Below are 23945 nucleotides of genomic sequence, written 5' to 3' on the forward strand. Positions count from 1 at the left end.
TGTTGTACCTATCCATTGAATATCATTAAACGTTTATTAACACGGTAGGTTTGGAGATCTGATTGGGATGCGCCTCAAAAGACATGAAAATTTACAAAGCGAAGCCATAAATTTTATATATCCATAATTTTTGTTAAATAATTTACCACCAGCAATTATAGTAAGACTAAATTTGTACTCTGCTTTAGAAAATTTTATTAAATAAATCACCAAAAGTAATCGCCATTAGCATAAACTTAACTACTTTAGTATGTGATCTCACGATTGGTAGCTAAACTACAATTCAATCCTAAATTACTGTGTGAAATTTCAATGTATTAAAAACCTTGTCAATGAGTGGGATGCAATCCATTGGCAAACGAAATTTGCTTATTCGTCATTGTTCATTCTTCCTCCTTTGCACAAAACACTTTCCACGATGACATAAAGAGAATAGACACTGATCTGCGTCCTCTCACGGATTAACAACACCTGCATGCCTCTAGCAGAAGTTTCAATTACCACATTAAAGCCCGACATAAATAAGAATCCCTAAATTAGAAATGATTGTCCATACCAGCGGTGCAATATCGGGCATTTGAATCTAAATGTCATATATAATTTTATGTTTCCGTATCACCTATAGTGAATGGGTAAAAAATAACGACAACTCAACAAGAAATAATTAGCCAAATGCCAAGATGAACAGAGATTTTAAGAACACCTGTCACAATGGGTAAAGAGAGAAATACCGCTTTATGTACCTGCCAACAGTTTTTTTTTTTTTTTTTCAGAGAGAAAAAAGCTTAATATATTATATGAGGAATATAAAAGTCCAAAATTTGCTGAAATACATCCAATAGTTCTAATTCTGATCTGTATGCCACATAGTCTAAAAAACTCCTATGTTCTATAGAGAAACATAATATCTAAGTAGCCATAAAACTATCTACTATCAAGTCTCTGTAATTAGTACAGAGAAAACATGATTATAGAGAGAAAACATCATCTGGTGAGGCAAAATTTCCAAAACAGAGCACTAAAAGTCTGGTAAAACAAAATCTTGGATCTGAAATGTGGTTCCATCTGAAACTATCTCAAGATGCCAAAATCCAGGAGAGGAGGTAAGACCCATTTTAGAAAGTGCATCGGCTGTAGAATTTTTGTCCCTGCTGATGTGCTGAATAGTGCTATTCACCATGCGGCTCCAGTAGTAGTTGATCCTGTCTCTCCAACCGGTCAGGTGCTGCGCCAAAATGATATTTCTCCTATTTACCGAATCAACCAATATCTTCGAATCTCCATAGATAGCCACCTGCTGTATGTCTAGGAAAATACAAAATTTTAAAAGTCCTGAGAGAGCTAAGGCTTCAGCCAAATTATTGGAGCCATGACCTCCGTGCCAGAAAGAAGAAAATTGAGAAGATTCATTTATCTTGATGTGGAAACCACAGCCACATTGTCCCTTTTGTGCGGCCCCGTCGAAGTATGCGGTCGGCTGAGAAAGCTGTACAGATGATGACCTGTCTGGGCAATTGTTCTGGTGCTTGATTTTCTTCTGAGGAAGAGATTCCAAACAAACAGAGATAGAATCCAAAGTTTTTGCATATGAAATTTTCGAGCTGTTGAAGACGCAATGGTTGCGCCATTTCCAAATATACCACATGGATAAAATACAAATTCTACGCCATAGGATATGACGCTCACTGCATTTTATGATCCATTTCTGGATCGAATCCTGCACATCCAGATTAAAGCCATAAACTCTATCTAATTCCTGCCAAATATGATATGACTGCTTGCATTTAAGAAATATATGCAAGTTTGAATCCTCGTCCTCTCTGCATAACGAACAGATGTTTGGTCCATTCCATCCCCTCTTCATTAAATTCTCCCAGGTAAGGTTTCGGTTGTGAAATGCAAGCCAAGAAAAGAGAATCATCTTCGTAGGGCAACCATCTTTCCAGAAGATTTGAGGGAAAATAGGGGATCCAATTGATTGTTGTCCGATCAACTGCTGATAAATTCCATTAACTGATATGTCCTCCGCCTCATTCGGGATGTTCCAAGATAGGAAATCTGAATCTCTTGTTCTGAAAAAACCGCCATTCTGTAGCCTCAACCTTATGCTATTCCAATGTTGCGCAATCTCATGGGGAATGTTCAATTCGACTGCATCTTTCCACCGTGGAATGGGGCCATTCCATTATGCAATCAATTTATCCCAATAAAAGTATCCGCTTCTGTGAAAATGATGAAGAAGGGAATCTGGAATATCAATTTCATCAGCCCCGCATTTGAAGCGGTCACTGCCAATAATGATTTTATTCCCCGATTGAAAGCGCCAGATCAAATGCTTCAAGCAGAGCGCCTCAATCCTCCTGAAACTAAGCCATATGGGGGATCCATAAGCTACACCAATAGAGCCTCTTCGGTACCAGAAAAGGAAGTTCTTCTTAGCAAGATACTTCGATCGTATCATATGACTCCACGGGCCTACACCTTGAATTGCTCTCCAAAAAGACTTGCACAAGAGAGCTCTACCAAAGATTCTCAAATTGGTTAAACCCCAACCGCCCATCGACTTAGGAAGAGTAATACCGGACAGCTTAATAAGATGAAATTTACTCCTATCAGCATGACCCCCCCATATGAAATTTGCAGAAAGTCTATTCATGTTGTTGATGATACTCACCGGAAAATGGTATAGGTGCGCCCAATATACAGAGAGTTGATTCAAAATGGATTGTACTAATATAATTCTCCCTGCCAAAGAAAGGCATCTATACTCCCATGCAGAGATTCTCCTATAGAATCTGTCCACAATCCAGTTCCAATCATCTCTCGAGTATCCATTCGCTTTTATCCGGAAACCCAAATACTTTATACCACTGCTGATATGATGGGCTTTTATACCAAATAGCTCAGATAGCCAATGAACATCTTCCTGCTTGAGATCAGAATGGTATATAAATGATTTATCCAAGTTAACCTGAAGTCCCGTAGCCCTTTGAAATTTTTCCATTATATTATGAAAGCGCATCCAAGTGGTCCTGCAAAACATACCGAATAATAATATATCGTCTACAAAAAAATTATGAGTCAGAGATATGTTTCTGCATATTTTGAGAGGCCGCCATGCTTGCTCACTCACAGCCTTATGAATATGTAAGCTGAGAGAGTCTATAGCCAGTATAAATAATAGAGGGGAGAGAGAACATCCTTGGCGCAGACCCCTCTCTGCACTGAAAAAAGGGGTAGGAATGTCGTTTATAATAATAGCGTAATCCACAGGATCGACACAAGCCATGATCCAGTTGATCATGTTGCTCCTCAAACCGATTCTTGCAAGTAAACACCTGATATATCCCCAATCTATGCAGTCATATGCCTTCCTGAGGTCTACTTTGATTAAGACCACCTCTCTATTCTTTGAGTGGATGGAGAATAATGCCTCCTGTGTACCAGCGACAACATCATGGATGCTTCTCCCTTTAAGAAAACCATACTGTTCTTTTGATATTGACTCAGATAACACTCCTTTCAGCCTCTCTGCAATGATCTTTGATAAAATTTTGAAAGTTGTATTACATAATGAAATCGGCCGATAGTCCTGAAAAGTCTGTGCTTCCCTTTTTTTGGGAATGAGTGCTATATATGTGGAACTTAATTGTCTGCTGATATTCCCCTTTATTCTGATCTCTTCCAGCATCTCTAAAAGATCGTCCTTTATATATTCATAGAAATGTATAAGAAATTCTATAGACCAGCCGTCTGGTCCAGGGCTCTTGTCCCGGCTGAAAGATTTCATGGTCGCCTTCAATTCCTCCTCTGAAATAGGCTGGAAAAGCTGGTCGTTTTTTTCATTATCAAACATCACTGGGTAAACTTCTATCCCCCACAATATATCCTTAAAACATCTATATTCCATGTTAGAAAACTAATAAACTTAAACAACGATTCTGCATGCGGAAAGAACTGAAAAGAATCACTGAAACTTAATACCCAGGGATACGAGTTACCTCCAGCCATTGGTGATGTTTTGATGAAGGCCACAGTCCACTTGACTGCTACTTCTTCTGCATTCCAGCTTCAATCCAAGCAAAAGAAAAAGAACACAAGAATTCTGAAGGCACTTTCAAGCTCTGCTATCTTAGCTAGATGGTGTAAAACTGAAGGGGGTTGAGATATGAGCTTGGTGACCAAACAGATGAACATATAGCTAAGCTTCCATCAAGCTTCTAAAAGCTATGTGTTAGAAAAACCACAAATCAAGGTAAAGATCAGATCAAAGTGATGGACCACTTCAGTAGCTCCCAATTATAAATTTAGTAATTGCAGTTGATTTTCTTAACTTAAGGAAACTACTGCAATTGGTTTCCATAAGTTAAGAAAAGCTGCAATTCCATAAATCAAGGTAGCTTTTGTGTAAAATCAATGGAGCTTAACATTCTCCCACTTGGTCCATACTTCCAAACTTAATGTCTCATCTTAAAAACCATTGATAATCTGTATTAAGTAATAGATACATGAATCATGGCGATAAGTCCTCTAATGATGAGTATTATCTTCCATGTATTACTATGCATTTATTCTTATTATAATTTATGTGGCAACAATTTCTTAATGAATAAACCTTATGTTTATTCTTGGTCCTTCTTAAATGAATTTTCTCAAATCAACTTAAGGTGCACATAAATATGAGAAAAATCATCACAATAATTAAGAATTTCATTAACATTGTCCATACAATGAAAACCTACATAATGGAACCAAGTCCCATATTCAATACATGATCCTTGAATTTAAACGGTGGCATGCCCTTAGTCAAAGGATCAGCGATCATTAACTCAGTGCTGACGTGCTCAATGACCACTTTCTTTTCTTTAACACGTTCCCTTATAGCTAAATACTTAATGTCGATGTGTTTATTTCGACTCCCACTTTTTTTTTTAGCCATAAAACCAGCAGCTGAATTATCACAATATATTCTCAATGGCTTAGATATAGAATCCATAATTCTAAGCCCAGAAATGAAATTCCTAAGCCATACACCATGTAAAGTAGCCTCAAAACAGGAGACGAACTCGGCTTCCATAGTGGAAGTGGCAATCAAGGTCTGCTTGGCAAATGTATCCTGATGTTGATTTGCGTGAATCAACACATTCAACAAAGTCAGAATCTGAGTAGCCAGTTACTTCCAAGTTGTCCGTCCGTCTATACATAAGCATGTAGTCTTTGGTCCCTTGAAGGTACCTCATTACTTTCTTTGCAGCTCTCCAGTGGTCTAAACCTGGATCACTCTGATATCGTCCCAACATTCCCACAACAAATGCAATGTCAGGTCTTGTGCAGACTTGAGCATACATTAGGAATTGCTGATCTCTTAGGTCTAGTAGATCTTCTTAATGTTGTACCATCATCTTCCTGAGAAGTATGTGGTTCAACTTGTTGTTCAAAAGTTCTTGGCAACTCTTGAACTCCTTGATCTACTAGAATATCGTCAGCAGCTTGTGGAACTTCAACAATTGGTTGTTCAACACCAGTTTGTACTTGAGGGGTGCTATGAATAATAACCAATCTTTCACTTGAAGTGGAAGGTTAAGATTCTGAATAATCTTTCTCATAAACTATGTTTCTGGTTTGATCGCTCCCACTGATCAAGTCATTTTCAAGAAACTTTGCATTTCTTGATTCCACAATCCTAGTGCTGTGAGATGGAAAAAACTGTAAGTATGTATGATTTCTAATATGTCTGAACTCCTATTGGCACCTTTCTTTGACTTGTTGGTCTGCTTTCCCTTTATGCAGTCCACACAAGTCTCAAAATCAGTAAAATCTAGAGTATTAAGTATTCCTTCATTTACCAATCTTTTAATTCTATCTATGGAGATATGACCTAGTCTCCGGTGCCACATCTTTTAGTGCCAGTGTGAACATGCATTGAATCATATGTGACTTTGTTTTGTAAATTAATGCAGTAAAGACCATTAGACAAAATACCATTCCCAACATAATCAGATTTATAGAATAGACTGAAGGATTTTTCTGAAAAGTTTAAGGAATATCCAAAAGGTACAAGCCTTGAAACTGAAATCAAGTTTCTAGAAAAACTTGGAACATAAAAGGTCTTTTCTAACTCCAAAACAAAGCCACTACTTAAAGTTAAATAACATGTTCTTATAGCTTCCACATGCGAGCCCATCTTGTTTCCTGATAAGATGCTTTGCTCACTTCCCACTGGCTTCCTTAGGTTTTGCAAACCTTGCAAGGAATTCGAAATGTGAATTGTTGATCCGGAATCAATCCACCATGTGTTAATATTAACATTAACCATATTAGATTCATAACAGACAAACGAGATTACTTCCTCAAGTTCGGGAATGTCAGAACGAATTTCAGAGAAATTTGCAGGTTGTACTACTGCATTAAAAATCACATGCTTATGTTAAAATTGAGGCTTAATAAACTTTCATGTTTTACCAATGTAAAACATGCTAAAAAGAATTGAATCAAATGACATGAAAATTGCCTGTGGGCTAAATTTTCAATTCAAACAGATTCAATAAAACTTTATGAACTTTCACGTTTTACCAATGTAAAACATGCTAAAAAGAATTGAATCAAATGACATGAAAATTGCCTGTGGGCTAAATTTTCAATTCAAATAGATTCAATAAAAGTTTATGATAAAACTTATTAATTCATAACTCCTGTGGGTAGGTTATGAAATTTTATCCTAATTAATCACATAAATATAATAAAAATTCCTGTGGGATAAAATTTATTATATTCAGTGTAATTAATTACAATTTAATGTCTAAATAATCTTTATGTGATCTTGCCAATCAATATATAATTTTATTTAATTAAAGATGCTGTGGCTATTCTCTAATTAATTAAAATCATATGGATCACTAGACATTATTTTGTTGCATAAACAAAACTTAACCAGAGAGAAAAATAATGTTTACTGAAAGGAGTAAGTCAAAATGACATTTTAATAAACTCCATATAACTGTAATAATTCTCCAGCAAATCAAAAGCAGTCAGCATTACCGAAAATGACTACAAATTGATTGTTCAATTTATAAACTTAACCCGGAGATTGACTGAAACAGCGTTGATCTACTTTGCACTTGCATAGCAAATGCAGTTCGAAGGCTAGCTGGCTTGACTTCAGGCTCCATCCTTAAGTTTATAAAGCAACAAAAATTGACCAGCAAACAAGCTATTTTGCTTACAAAAACTTAATTTTCAACAACGCTAAATCTGAACTTCATGCGAAATAAACATAGGATCAAAACTGAATGCCCAAATGAGAAATAAACCATTTCTTATTTCTCTTTAATTACAAATGTTCATAAATGTAAGTTCAATGTAAATTTTACAATAAATATGTAATCAATTATAAAATTTACAGAGTGCCATTATTCGATAATGATGGGATCAAGAGATGCAGCTAACGAATTCAAGAACCATCATATAAACATATATTGAATAGCATGGCACATGCTAACACACAAATTGTGCAAGTCCTTAAGGCTGCTAACTGCACCACTAGATGTGTCAGCCAGAAGCCTTGCTATATAAAGACATATAAAAGTAAAATGAGAACAAGTAATTCAAAATGTGGAATTTAATGATTGCATTTAGATTCAAAAAGAGTAAAATATATATAGCTACATTTATATTGCATTGTATATACAAACCCACACATATACACACACTAATATGGACTCTTACCAAATAATCAATATTGCATATCACTTGTGTAAGTTTGTTTGTCCATTATCGTGTTAACCCTTATCTCATGGGCATATAGGACCCATTTCTATGGCATAAGATCTACATGACCACCACGATAATGTCATGCAAACCCACATGGATCATATCATCTAGGCCCAAAAAGATGAGTAATATTCAAAGTTGTTTTATAACACATGGTATTATTTAAAGTTGGATTTTGTACCCAAAAATGCAAATCAAATTCAGTACAAGAGCTTGCACTTCCTGCATATGTAGTTAAATGATCATCCAATCATTTTAACAAACTATAGCTCTCATGAAATATTTGGATGAACATAATAGATATTTTAACAAACTATAGTTTAGATGAAAATATTTGGTCTGAACGTAAAGAATTATGACTGAAGACTGGAATTAATTTCTTTTAAAAAAAAAAAAAATATGTGGAAAACTGGTTAGTGTCATCCACCGACTCAGCACACATTCCGCACGAGGCACAACTAAGAATCGGCAGCTTATGCCACATCGGCAAGCGTCACGGTTATTTTTTTTAATAGGGTTGCAACCCATCAGCGGTCAAGTGCTGAACTAAAGAAGCTGATGAAAGGAAAAATCGGTAAGTTGCAAACCAAGAAACAACAGGGAGAATGCCAGTGATGGTTAGAGAAAAAGCGGATGCAATAGCCCAACCCAAGTAAAAAGATGATGTATATGGGGAAGTGAAACCCTCTTGGTCACCATTCCAACCACGGTAGCCCAGATCATCTAAAGGTTTAACAGATATTATAGTACCCAATGCTATAACAGAAAAGATGAATATGGTTACAGATATCCCCATGGCAAAGCCCTTTGAGGAAGCTCGCGCAATAGCCTGAACCACTGTTTCTTTACTAAGAAAATTGACGGCATCTTCCATTGTCTTCAGTGTTAAGCATGGGCGTGAGACAGCAAATCCAAATGCCACAACTAATGTTATGGCAGAAACAGCAGCTCCTGCAAATGGTGGGTATATTTCCAGGCTTGCATACAATAGAAATTAATAGTAACAGCCATTGGGTTAGCACCAAAAACTGTTTTTCCCGAATTTAAATGCATAGATAAAGTTGGCGCATTGGCCTGTAGCTCAGTTGAGGAGGTCTTGAGTTCGATACTATCCCATCTAATTTGCATACGTCCTCATGTTAGCAACAGAAAAGGCATGTAGCACATCATCAAGGTCTGGGGTTCGATACTTTCTCCCATCTAATTTTTAATACGTATTTCATGTCAACAACAGAGAAACCGACGTGGGTTCGATTGATTCCTATTCAGTTTACTTTTAAGAACGTCTCTCGTGCACAGACCAGCAACAGAAAACGATAAACAAATATATCATCTTATTTACCAACGTAACCTTGTTATTAGAAGTGAGCAAAATCACATTATTAATGTCATTATAATCCCTGCCTCTTTATCTCATGAATTTACCAGATCAAACATCTCTAAAGAAAGCTTACAGCTCTATTTAACGGTGCGCTCTAAAGAATCGAAAGCATATGCGGAAAAAGACTGTTATGCTTAATAGGCCATGCCCAGAAATAAGAATTCGTTTCTTGGCCAACACACAGCAAGGCAGAGGTAAAAGGGCTCTGATACCAACTGTTAGAAAACTAATAAACTTAAACAGCGATTCTGCATGCGGAAAGAACTGAAAAGAATCACTGAAACTTAATACCCAGGGATACGAGTTACCTCCAGCCATTGGTGATGTTTTGATGAAGGCCACAGTCCACTTGACTGTTACTTCTTCTGCACTCCAGCTTCAATCCAAGCAAAAGAAAAAGAACACAAGAATTCTGAAGGCACTTCCAAGCTCTGCTATCTCAGCTAGATGGTGTAAAACTGAAGGGGGTTGAGATATGAGCTTGGGGACCAAACAGATGAACATATAGCTAAGCTTCCATCAAGCTTCTAAAAGCTATGTGTTAGAAAAACCACAAATCAAGGTAAAGATCAGATCAAAGTGATGGACCACTTCAGTAGCTCCCAATTATAAATTTAGTAATTGCAATTGATTTTCTTAACTTAAGGAAACTACTGCAGTTGGTTTCCATAAGTTAAGAAAAGCTGCAATTCCATAAATCAAGGTAGCTTTTGTGTAAAATCAATGGAGCTTAACATTCCATCCTTTGATATTGATTTTTGAAATGAGCCACTGCTTCCTTTGATATGTCTTGCAGAGAGTATAGATAGCCTCCATTCCCATCACTAATTTTCCATATTGTGTTTTTGACCCTTCTGGCATTGGCGAATCTATGGAAAACTTCGAGTTTTTATCGCCTTCTTTCATCCATATGGCCCTGCTTTTCAGGCGCCAGAAAATTTCTTCCTTCTTCAGAATAAGCAGTTTCTTTTTTTGGAGACTCTTGATGCGTTGTCTCCTTTCGAAGGTTAAAGAGTCATAATCCGAAGAATATGCAGTATTATCTAGTTCCTTTTGGATGTCTTGAAGTTCTTTTCTATTGGATTGTCTTTTCTGATACTGCCATTCTTTAACAATTTTCCGGATTTCGATCTTGTTCATAAAATTCATCTGATGAGAACCATCTCCGCTTGCTGCAAACTCTCGCCACGCTTTAACAACAATGTCATTAAAATCAGGCTCCTCTAGACATTGTCTATTGAATTTAAAGGGGATTCCTTTCCTGATTCCCATAGACTTCCATCCCAGAACTATCGGCCGGTGGTCCGATATGAAGCAGTTTTCTACCAAAGAAAAAGGCATGCCGAGGATATCTATCAGGGAGGCATGTATAAGGAATCTGTCTATCCGCTTTGCAATGTAAGCCTCTTCGCACCTTCCATTGTCCCAGGTGGGCAGTATTGTGGGCGGAAGTATGTCAATGAAGTTCTTCATAAGAAATTCATTCCTGATCATAGCAGCATTTGGATCCATTCTCTTACTTTTCCCCCATATTTCATCCGAGCTGAAAGTAATATTAAGGTCACCTGCAATCAACAGTGAATCAATATCAAATACTTCCGATGCAAATAGTCCTTCCCAATATGCTGATCGGTTCCTGTATGGAGCATATATGTTCAGAATGTTAATGGGACATCTAAGACCTCTAACATGTGCAGAAATAAGAATGCCCGCTATGCAACTGTATGCCTTCGCACATATCCACTGAGGATCCCACAAAACAGCTAGACCACCAGATAATCCTACGGCATCAATAGCAGAGATGTGCCATTAAGGAAGCATTTTCCGAAAATAGGATATAGTGACTGGTACCGGATGCATAGTTTCTTGGATTAAAATGATTTTAGGACTCTTAGACAAAAAAAGGTTTCTTAAGGCCAAGTACTTCAGGTCTGCTCCCAGGCCTCGAATATTTACAGATAATATAAAATTCATTTTGAAGGAAGATCGGCCTTTCCAGCTCTAAGAGGCCTGTCAATTGAGACATCAGTAATGGGAACATCCACCAGCGAAAGATTCCTGAAACAACAATCGGATACAACACCCCTCCCCCTGAAATGCCTACTACCCCTGTTGTTCTTCCTTCTTACAGTGATATTCATAGCAGAAGAAGGGTTGATCCTTGGAGAAATAGGAGACTTCGGTTTATGAACAGTGAGGGGTACAAGAGCAAGAGATTTCTTGGATAACATATAGTCTAAATCGCTACCAATCGAGTTGATAGGCGATTGAGTCGGAGAGTTAGCAGGAGTGGGAGTTATCAAAGGTTCGGTGCCTTTATCCCCAGGAGAGGATTCAATAACATGAGGTGATAGCGGACATCGATGGGTACGGTGATCAGATATGACAGAAGAGAGTGGAATAGGAGGCAAAATCGGGACATTTTGATCCCCGATCGGTTCCATAGGATGATTCAGAGGAAGGGGCATCTCATACTCGGAGGCTGTCTCCAAATCCGGCATAGACGGTGATATCCGGAGTAACGGATCAGAAACAATAGGCCGAGTGGGAGTATTCTGATGAACACCGATCGGAGAATCTGAACTGAGGGGACGAGGAGAGATAATAGGGGAAATAGATTTCTCTGATATCTTAACAGGATCCTGTGAGCTAAATGGATATTCTGAAAATTTAGTGAGGCGATGATGTTTTCGACCCAAAGCTCGCCTTCTCGGGCAATGCACGATGAGGTGTCCAGTATGATGACACGCAGTGCACCTAAAAGGCACACCCCAGAAGTCCAATCTCTGTCTGATCGACAAATCTCTCCAGCTGATGTCGATATGCTCCGGGAACCCACCTCTGAAAGATCTATCAATCAGAATCCAGGCAATACGCTTGTCTTTCTCCCCCCGACACCAGGGATCAACATAAACACATCTTCCAACAGCATTACCAATCTCAGAAAGAGTCTCAGAAGACCAGAATTCCAGAGGTAGACCCGGTAGTTTCATCCAAATAAGATTATTAGAAGGAGTGTTTCTAAGGGGATTAAATCCCAGATACCACCTGTGCAGAGAAAGAAAACTACGGCCATATACCCATTGGTGTTTTAAAATGGCTTCCCGATCCCCTGCATTAAGAAAATGGAAACAAAACCATTCTTTCAAAAGCTTAGCAATAATCGGGATATACCCGATGATGGGTTTCCACTGAGCTTCTAGCCAGTCTCTCATCTGATTGTCGTTCAGTTCCGGGAAATGCCACCGCCCAATTAAGGCTTTATCTTGAAGACTATCAATACGCTCAGTCAACTGTAAACTGTCAATCCGAATAGCTCCCGGAGGTTGAGAAGTCTTTGCCGGCTTATGACATTTGCGGGAGCGATCCTCAGAAGGAACTTTGCCAAGATGATATTTTTCAACTTCTGAAACATGTGGAGGGTTCGAAGGATGTACCAGCATATCATCCAAGGTGGAAGGCCAATCAGAAGACGGTCTGGCTTTATTATGGAGTGATTCAGCCTGTATGGCCGCGTGGACCATAGCCTCCGTGGCTGATGAGTCAGATTTTAATTCCATCAGAAGAAAAGGTCTGGTACATGACCTCAATAAAACCCAAGGAATGACTAAAAATGGATTTGGACGTACACTGCTATCAGCAATGGAAGGAGGCGTACAGGGTGAAGGACAGGAAAAGGATGGTTCAACCTAAAGAATCTTCAGACAGTACAATCAAAGTACACCTCAGGATGGGCTGAGCATTAACTCGAAGAGGAAAGTCTGATTAAAAAAACATGCCAGTCACCCTCAAAGATATCCTCCAGATATAGATAGATTCTGCAGGAAGGATTTCATAAACTATCGACGACGATAATGACCAACCCTCATTTATATCCGTCCTATACCGGTCTGGAGTAGATAAAGGCCATTAATACTGCTAGTCCCAAGGTGGTAAAATTTAAAATCATTCCGATAAAAACAACAGAAATACCAGAGATCTAATACCAGATACAGTAACCAGAGAAAAAATGCAAATTCAGAGACTGAAACTCGGTAAGCTTGTTAGAGGATGGCCATAGAAGAAAAACAACTTCATGAGAAATCGGTCTGGCATGTAAAACAACAACAGAAGCACATGTCACATATGCACCACCATGGTCCCAGTTTACACCGGAAATCTGTACATGGTTTAGATATAAAACAGAAGCTCTGGAATCTGAAACATTTGACCCAAGACCAGCAAATACTAGCGAGATTATACATGAAAATTGTCCATAGACCACGATAAAAGAAAACTATAATCCGCTATAAAAGGATAGCATAGATAATATCATAGTAGGAGGTTATATATAAACTATGGAAAGTCCCTGATTTTCCAATAACCAGTTGCAGAATTTTCTAAAACAGAGGTCCGAATAACAAAAAGATATAGTCAGGAGTTCCTTTTAAACATACCTGGTAGTGCCGACAGACCGAAAATGGGGTGCTTTTTGATGAAGAGCGAAGCCGAAGCTAGTCCTTCAAGCAGGAATGGACGTGCAGTAACTCGGCGGAGAGGTAAGATGTGGGATGATTAACAGTCGAATGATGGACAAAATGCAATAACAGAGGCTTATGTGTTGGTCATAGGACGTCACAGGAGGCAGGAATATGGAGCGACAAGAAAACTAACAGACGAAAGAGAAATGAAGTATATAGAAAATAGCTGCATGAAGGATGAAAAGAGAGATCTCCAGGTGTCAATGTGCATGTATACGCACCTGTGAGTGGTCTAGCTTACCACCTAACGATTCGCTGATAGGCTGAAGGCCGTGGCAAGGAAAAGCACCCCATTCACCCCATTCGATTGTCGCGCACACCAGATCTATGTATCAATTCTTCAGTAGTTGTATTAATCCACCTTTCGAAGTGTCAATTAGTACATGAAAACTCTATTAAGTAAATCATGATGTTAATTGTTTGTCTCTGCCGGGCTTATCTCGATTGCAGGTTGCAAAGACCTGTCTACGTGGCTCACTGGGTCCCTCCATCTCCGTTAACGTCTCCGTTTATAAACCCTCCGGATGTCGTGACTGAAATGTTTTAAAACTTCCGAACTGGGTAGGTGTCATTTAAAGTTGATTTGATTATTTAAATTAATGCTCGCCTTGGTGGTCCGTCCCTTCTCTTCCAGCGTGCCTGCCATCTTGAACAAATTCAAATTATCCATTTTCCCCTCCAAATTTCTCATCTTCCAGCGTGCCTGCCATCTTGAACAAATTCAAATTATCCATTTTCCCCTCCAAATTTCTCATTCGTGAAGAAAGTCGTAATCAGTGTTACATAATACGCAGTGAATAAACCTGCAATGGATGTTGTAATATCAGGCTCAGTGAAAACAGGGTCATAATATCAGACTCGGTGAAAACAAAGTGGCCGAAAGTGGTGAGCTAATTCACCAATTTTAAATTCAAAATTCATTCAAAAGACACTGGAACGGTTGAAGTCAAGGCGATATGTTCCCTGGGAGCAACTCCTTTATGGCTACGCTTTCCTCTACAGAATTTCCATGTTTTTGCATCGAACACAGACATCTTTAAACGGTATTTAAATTTTTATGCCCATATATTACAATATTTTTTTACTGTGTTTTTTTTATTCTTTTGCAACAGAATGCCCCAAGTTAATTTTCTATTAAAAAAAAATAGTACTGTGTGAAAATTCCCTAAAATTAAGTGCCCTCATTGAAGCAATTGTAATATATATTTTTTTACGGTGTGGTTTTTACTCTTTTGCAACCAAATGCTCCGAATTAACTTTCCATTAAAAAAACAAATAGTTATGAGTGAAAATACATTGAAATAAATAAAGTGTCTTCACCCCAGAGATTATGGTGCCTTAATTGTTATATATATATATATATATATATATATTTACAGTGCAGCTTCTACAGAATCCGAAGAAGTGATTTTGTTTTAGCATATAAAAAATGAAAACTGTGATATTTAGTGAAGAAATTTTATTTTATATGGTAATTTAATATATCTCTAGAAGCCTGATTTTAGTAAAATTATTATTTTTGAGTGAGATATGAAAGTATGTTACTTTTATCATTTTCATATATTTTTGCTATTTTAGTTTGTTTTGGTGGTCAAAGTGAGTTGGATCACTTCTTAATAAAGAAAATAGTTTTTTGGTGATAAGTCATTAGTAATGTTATTTGATATTTGGTTTATTCTATTAGTATTGGTAACACTTTTTACTAAATAATAGATGAGTAATTAATTAATTTTGGATAGTGTTTATATTTTTTTTTGAAATGGATTAAAGTTTTAATTTAGAATTTTTTATTTGTGATCATGAAGTGTTTGATTTTGATTTATAGTTTATTATGTAAAGTAGATTGGGATATTAAATTTGTTTTTTCATACTCTATTAAATTGGAAACTAGACTAATAGTAGAGTTGTTGCGTGTATGCAGTTTCTACCACACTTATCTCAAAAGCAACAAGGCTTCCTCTCTAAAAAAATTTCCTGGAGTTGTAGCTCTCCAAAGCATATCGGGTTCACCTCCTTACCATGGTATTTTTAAAACTTCAGAATAATAATGAATAGATTACTGTAAGGAGAATATAGCACATCAAATGAAAATATTTCTAATACAATCTCCAATCACATTTTCACATGTTTAGTAAATTTAGATAAACATGTAAAACACATTTAAATTTTTAAGTTTTAGCTTCTCTCCTTCAAAAGTGGCACCAAACAATTAGAATATAGCGTACCCAAAAAGTGACCTGCAAATTTAAAAACACTCCTCATCACATTGTTAAACTTGAGTTTTTAGATGAGAAATTCATGTGTTTTGGAGCATTAAACATATTATATTGAATCTTAAAAAAATTATGTAGATTGAAATTTTTTAAAGATTTTTGAATTTCAAAGTTAAAAGAGGATGTGGTTACCGTGGATAATTTCTTTGTGGTTATGGTGTGGATAATTTCTTTGTTCGCTTCACATGATGTGGTTTCTGTGGATATTTAACTTTGAAATTCAAATTTCAGGCTATTTTCAATATGTAAATTTTAAAAATGTTAATATGTAAATAAAAATAGGAAAAAAGAAAATTATCGCTGAATATGATAATCAACATGATAAGTTATTTCCATTTGATACCTATCTAGTATTTTAAGCACAAAACTCATTGACTTTTCCAATGGAACATATCATTTTTTTGCAAACTTATGAGAAACTAACTTGAGTTATATATCTTGTAGAGGTGTTCAAAATGGAAACAACTTCAAGCTCTTGAAGTGCAAGATCCACAAAAAGAAATATTTTCTTCTTTTGATTTGGATTGGAGTATGATTGGAGGTAACAATGTGGCTTGGATCAAATCAAATAGATATAATGAGTTTGTTATTGGGGAGAGCAAAAATCTATTGTATCCAACAAGCTTTTGAAAAAGTTTTAGCAGAAAATCAAAAGAAGAAAATATTGGAAATCAAAAATATAGAGTTGACTCGCCATTGGAATATATAATGTAAGCATTTTTCTACTAATTTTTTCTTCAAATAATTTTGTTTTAAATTCATTTTTTGACGTGTTAATATCTTGTTGTTTCTTGCAGGTTTTGGTGTTCATATGGGCCACAAGATTATCGAGATATTGATGCATTGTCTTATGATATATCAAAAGTGCCTAAAAAGGGGATAGGGAGTCGTCTAGGTCGTAAGCATCTAAGACGTGGTTGCACATGTCATTTTAGTGTTCACATATCTAAGAAAACACCAGAATGTGCCTTGATCACTTATGTTGAGATGAACCATATAGATATTACATGTAAACCTTGCCATGGACAGGAGGTTGATGATTTTGTAGGCACAAGAGCATACCATGCACCCCATGTTAGTAATGAACTACATCAATGGGTAGAAAGATGTTTGTTGTTGGGAATGTTAGCTGAATGTGTACATCACAAACATCGTGAATTAGTGCATGATAAAGTAACATCATCTAGAGCTGAGTTTGATCGAAACGATTTTCTTACTCGTGACAACATTGGCAATATAGAGAGGAGATTGAAACATGCTCAATACATGTTTGATAATAATGATGCTCAAAGTGTGTGTATATGGCAAGCAACAAATCCTGATAAAGTATTTTACTACTCAGAGTTTGACAATGCCATAGATGATGAGGGACACACTCCATTCATTTTAGGCATTCAACAACCACTACAACTAGAATGGATGAGAAAATATGGTCATGATAGTATATTAGCAATGGATTCTACGTTTGGGACAAATCGCTTTAAGGTATATTTATATTGTTATATATTTTCTTATTATCATTTTCTATTTATAAGATAATCCAAGTATATAACTAATTTCTTATTTTACATTGCTATGTATTTTCTTATCATCATTTGTTATTTATAAGATAATCCAAGGATATACCTAATTTTTTTATTTATTTTTATGCAGTTTCAACTTTATACATTATTGGCATTTGATTCCCAACATAATGGTGTTCCAGTGGCATGGGTTCTCATGTCAAGATCTATGACTTCTGATATCACCAAGTGGATGGAGATGCTACTTCTTAAAGTTCGCATGGGTATGTTGGAGTGGAAGTTAAATGCATTCATGGTAGATGATGTAGCTGCTGAGATTGGTGCAATCAGGTATAGAGATATGAGTGTGTTTTTTCTTCATTTCTCAAAATGAAATGTTATATACATAATTGTAGACTCACTATATAAATATATATATTTAACGTTGTATGACATTTATGTGTAATAGGGCGATATTTCAATGTGAAGTCTACTTATGCATTTGGCATGTTAGAAGGGCATGGTTAAAAAATCTTGTAATGAAAGTGAAAGATGATACTACAAGACGTGCCATGTTTAAGCGTCTAGGTGACATTATGCACAACCACAAAAATGCAAATTCTGCACTTGAGGAGACCAACAAATTTCTAAATGACTTCCAAGAGGAAACCACCTTTGTTGACTACTTTTGAGCACGATGGTTGGACATAATAGGTTTGATTTTTGTAGCTTTAATTTTCATATTTTTGGTATAATTGTATTGACTATTGACATACTTTATTTTGTGTTAATAAAAAATGTGGGAAAAATGTTGTCGCCACTTAAAGCATGCCGGACAAGAAACAAATGGCGCTATTGAGTCCTACCATTCACATTTGAAACAAGTTCTTTTGAAGTCAATATGAGCAGCTTCACATCGTCGAGTGGATTGGTTGGTGCATCAGTTGTGTTCAGTGGTCCACATTTTTATTGGTGGCGTCAATGTGCAAAGGAAAATGGTTTCCATAGAAACTATAAGGTGGAGAAAATAGAAGCTCATTCATGGGTAAGGGCACAATCTATTCCAGATTGTAATGTGACACTGCACCACACAAATTCTTCAATATCATGGGTGCAAAGCCAACATGATATAGATAAATCATATATGGTATGCCATTCAAGTTCAAGTTTTGCTATGTGTGATTGTGATTGGGCGAAAAATGGATATCTTTGCAAACATGTCATCAAGGTTAGCATGATGAGGGAAAAAATAAGGTTGGAACAAGAAAATATAGAAGCAAGAATCAATGCAACAACCCAAAACCAGGTGATTTGAGTATTTCATTGAATATGTAGATCAATAATAATAAATAATAGTCATTGTGATCTAATACGGTACAATGTTTTGTTCACATATACGTGAAAATGATGACTTTGAAAGTGTGGATAACTTGGATGTTGATGCCATGGTAATAATTTAATAACTCTCTAAATTTTATATTTGTTATCACTCTTTTAATATTGTTCTAACTAGTTGTTTTTTTTCTTTGTAGGTAAATGATAATGTTAATGCTTCCATGGATTCTTATGTTGATGTCATGGTAATAATTTCATAACTTGGTTAATTTTATGTTTTTTTATCACTCTTTTACTATTGTTATGACTATTTTTTGTTTTGTTTTGTAGGTAAATGATAATGTTAATTATGTTTTTTATCACTCTTTTATTGTTATTATGACTATTTGTTTTTTTTTCTTTGTAGGTAAATGATAATGTTAATTATTCCATGGATTCTTCCACTAATGTTGATCCAAGTCACAAACGAGAAAAGATCTCACAAAATATTAGGCATATTTTTGAGTCATTTATGCAATTACCTGGTGATGAGTCACATTTGCACTTCTTAGAAAAACGCATGGAAGATGTTGCAAGTGAATTCAAAACAACATTGACATCAACCACTTTGGGGTTGGACCATCCAGTTGCTACATCTTTCCAACAAGTGCAAGATGGATTTGGATATACACTTGGGCATGAAAGAGATTTCTTGGAGAGGATGGTCACTCATAAGCACTCATATACATCATCTAGTTCTGCACAATTTCCTCCTCCAACATGAGGTTCAAGGAGGAAAAAAACATTTGCTAATGAGCTTGATAGAGTTGCTACAAGAGACAATGAAAAAAATACAAACATATGAAGGTGAGAATTGTATATCTCAAATGTGAATGTTAGTTTCAAATGTTTTAATATAGAACATGTATAATCTAGACTTGCAAAGAAATGCCAAGGAAGTTATTTATTATATGGTTGGTAATGTAGGATCTAAAAAGTTTTTAAAATAGTTTCAAATGGAATAACTAAACTAAGAAGTTTGACTTATGTACCAACATGTATCATGTTCATCTTTTTGGTAAACCAACATCTATCATGTTCATTTTTTTTAGTAAACATGATGTTTTTCCTTGCATTTGTATTTTCTTTCCTTGTTGCAACTCATTGTTTTAAGTGTAGTATGTGCACAAAGATATCATTAATTTACTTAGTATTTTAATTTCATTAATTTTCTTAGTGTTTTTATTTCTTTGCAGTGCAAGCATGACAGAGATTAAAGCTATGGAAGATTGATTGTTTTAACACCCTACTTTGCAATTTTGTTGGTTAAGTAATTATTTTGCTCAGTGGTTAGATTGATTTAGGGGCCCGAATTATATTCCGCACAATCTCCATCCAGTGTAATCCAAAATTAAAAATAGACATGCTAGTTTGGATATTCTCTTATAACTCTAAATCTGGCAGGAGAGAATTATCTTATCTCAAGATAGCTTGTGTGAATCTGGTGGGCCTTGAATCTAAATGCAAACTTCTAAAAATTCTATTATATTAAAGTTAATTTGATTTTTGAATTATATGAATTAATTCGTTCAAATGTTTTTTTGTTGGGCATTATTTTTGGATTTTCATTTCAATAAAAGTAAGGGAATATATGTTTAAATTTCAACATAAGTGTAATTTTTATCATGGTATTTGATAATATCAATTATTTTTATATTAAATTATAAGTATACCAGTATTATTTAAATTCCAAATTTAGCAATTTTATATGTCATCAAAGGATTTGTTAAAAGTAATGATATTTAAGAACATATTTTATTTAAGTGTAACTTCAATTTAATTTAATTAACATTTCCCAGGATACTATAAAAGCTTGATTATCTTCGGCTGTGGAAATATCACAATAGTGACAAGGTCGGAATACCATAATATCATCTTTTGTAGTGGAATAGGATAACTTATGGGTTTAATGTATTTTGTTTTAAAGAAAATTGTGAACTAGCTAGTCCTTAAAGCATCACAATTTTTTTTCTCTAACACTATTGTGGTTGCAACAACATTGAGTTATGTTTGTATAGAGTATACATTATAATTAAACATATATGATAATTAATAATAAATTATTTATTATCAAACTCATATAATATATTATCATATTATAAGTTGAATGTTAAATGGGAAAATTATAATTGATGAGTTTATGTATACTAGGATTGTATTTTTATTCATTGTTAAATTAAGTTAGAATATTTTATCTAAAAAATATGTGAATAATTTTTATTTGGCTAGAAACATTTTGATTAAAATGTTAACTTAGTTTGGTTTTATCCATTATAATAGTTTACAAAAATTAGTAAATGAAGTATTATAATGTTTAGAAGATATTTTATTTTGGATAAGAATTAGTACATCATCTTTCCAATCTTATATTAAAATACCTAACTTTAGGAATAAAGCTAATCATAATACCTAATTAATGAAACATATTATAAATAGATAATATTTATTAATAATTAAATTTTATGAAGTATTGACAAAAAAATGAACACATCTATATCATAAGTATACTCTACATAGTCTAGGCCTTCTAGACTACTTAGTCATTACAAAAAAAAATAAAAAAAATCATTATGAGTTTTGATGTCATATTATAAATTAAACCTTAATTTGTTACATTCATAGATTCTTTCTCTTCCTAATGTTTTGGAGGTATCTTTTCTCTTGTAAAGTTATTTAATGTTCTCATTTTCTTAATAACAATTCATTTTAACATTTAATCTATAAAAACTCATATCATGAGTGGGATTTCTCATATCATTGTGAAATGCCACACAAAATAATGTAGACAAAGCATCATTCTATACTTATTTATTTCAATGAGTTTCCTTTCATATTCCTAATAATTGTAGATAATTTACCAAATATTTATTCTCGAAATGCCTCTCCCCTAATTTTGTAATATCATTAAAAGTTGACATTTTTATTCCACGTCTTGTAAGCTAGTTTCCAACATTTATGTGTTTCTTCTTGCATTGAGTATTATATTTATATAAGTATCTATTTTTTTAGCCACCCTATATCCTAAAGATTCCATGGTACATTTTTGTTCTCAACAATAGGCTTAGTGTTTGTTAAGTTGGGCTTTCAATATCTTGAAATACTAATCCAAAACCTTAGTGTTTTAGTTACAACCCATTTTCTCTTAAAAATATTATTGGCTAGAATACTTATGATTCTTTCCAGAAGAAGAATACTCCATGATTCTACTAACCCCTATTTAACTTTATTACAATTTTGCTAAATTTTGAAATAATCATGTCATTTCTTAGTTCACAATTGTACATAGAAAAAATATGAATTTTAATAAAAAAATTCAAACTATAATAATTTCCTTTAAAGAAAAATATATCAAATAAAAATTACTTGAATAAATTTGAAATCCTATTTTTTTAACACTATACAAGTAATTTTTCAATCAAAATTTCTTTGATCTTAAAAAATCCATATCTCATTCTCTATATGTAAAAAAAATAAAGTAAAAAATAAAAATAAAAATGAGTCACTAAAATCTCACATCCATGGAAAATATCCTTTTATCCTTGGAAAATATACTTTTAGTATAATTTACATTTTACAATGATCTAGAAAATCATAAATACATAATGTCATGATAATATTTCTTTAACATTAATATATTTTTTTCTTTTTACTTTAATCAAAATCACAATAATAATTCCATTGAGTGACACATAAATTATTTCTCAAAACTATTGTTGCATTCTTTTTATTCAAAACAAATGAATTATTCATAATTAAAACATATATCCCAACAAACAAACATATCCAATCTTACAGAAATGGATGGAAGACATCACAAATGAGTTGAAAACGACATTGGCATTAACAACTTTAAGGTTGGGCCGTCCAATTGGTCCATCTTTCCAACAAATCCAATATGGATTTGGACATACATTGGGGTATGAAAGGGATTTCTTGGAGAGGATGGTCACTAGTATCACTCATATACATCATCTAGCTCTACACACTTTTCTCCCTAACACAGGGTTCTAGAAGGAAAAAAACATTCGCTGATGAGATTGATAGAGCTGTTACTTGAGACAATGAAAGAAATGCAAACATGTGAAGGTGAAAAATATATACCTCAAACATGTAGGTTAAAATCAAATGATTTATTTAAAACATGTTTCATATAAACTTACAAAGCAATGCTAGAGAATTTGATAATTTTATGGTTGGTAATGGAGGATATAAAAATCTTGTTAAATATTACTTAAGTGAAACAACTAAACTAAGAAGTTTGAATTATGTACCAACATCTATTATGTTCATTTTTTTTTTATAAACTCTCCCATCGAAGAGAAATTAAAAAGGAACATGAAAGTTCGTCTCCACAGGGTGTATGACTGTGTGGATAGGGAATTTCTCTCAATGATCTTGTATAAAAATGGTTTTTTGCACAAGCATGTGAAGTGGATAATATCTTCCATAACATCAATGTCTATGGTTTTTCTCATCAATGGGGTGCCAACTCATTTCTTCAAAATTTATAGGGGGATTCGCCAATGATGTGCACTATCTTTGCTTCTTTTCATTCTGATCATGGATGCCTTCAACAGAGGAGTTAAGGAAATGCTTGAGGAAACATTGATATATGGATGCAAAAACTCCAAAGGATGAAAAATTTCTCCGCTGATGCTTGTTTATGACGCACCGTGTGCTCGTGCAACAATACTCTCTAACTAGGTTGCTTTTCATAGGATCTTCATGGATTTCAGTAAATCTTTTAGGCTCTACATAAACAAAGACAAAATTTGAACTGATAGATGTGGTGGTGGATGACCTAGAAGTACTTGAAATAGAGTCCCTGTTTGGAATAAAAATACTCTCTATGATAGATGGTTTTAAATACCTGGGATGTTTTCTAAAGCTCAACAAGTACTTATTGAATGATTGGGAATGTCTTCTTTCTAAAAACAAAAAAATTGTTTGTTGGGACCCAATGAGATCCGATGGGCATAGGCGTGCGCTTTCTACCGGTGCTGGGAGTTTTGGTTCTGATGTGGGTGTTTCCCTTATTCGTGATTGGTGTTGAACTTAGTGGGAGTGCTGCTCGCGCTGTGAGCCTAATTTGAGCCGTCAGATTCAAGGGGGGTGCTATACACAG

General features: G+C 34.9%; 2 protein-coding genes across 2 annotated transcripts; both read right to left on the reverse strand.

Annotated features, from left to right (window-relative positions):
* Positions 1-1018: 1018 nt before the first annotated feature.
* On the reverse strand, positions 1019-1864 carry LOC149148934 (uncharacterized). The gene has a single exon (XM_089442320.1). It carries the CDS (start codon positions 1862-1864, stop codon positions 1019-1021), a length of 846 nt encoding a protein of 281 aa, XP_089298446.1.
* Positions 1865-9871: 8007 nt separating this feature from the next.
* Positions 9872-11011, reverse strand: LOC149148935 (uncharacterized). The gene is made up of 2 exons (XM_089442321.1): positions 11003-11011; positions 9872-10894 (listed from the first exon to the last, which is right to left on the reverse strand). The coding sequence occupies exons 1-2, from the start codon at positions 11009-11011 to the stop codon at positions 9872-9874; spliced, it is 1032 nt and encodes a 343-aa protein (XP_089298447.1).
* Between the last annotated feature and the right edge of the window lie 12934 nt (positions 11012-23945).

The sequence above is a fragment of the Pinus tabuliformis genome, chromosome 9, assembly GCF_031772625.1.
Source record: "Pinus tabuliformis cultivar Carrire ecotype Pingquan chromosome 9, CPIR1, whole genome shotgun sequence".
In the NCBI taxonomy this organism is placed as follows: Eukaryota; Viridiplantae; Streptophyta; class Pinopsida; order Pinales; family Pinaceae; genus Pinus; species Pinus tabuliformis.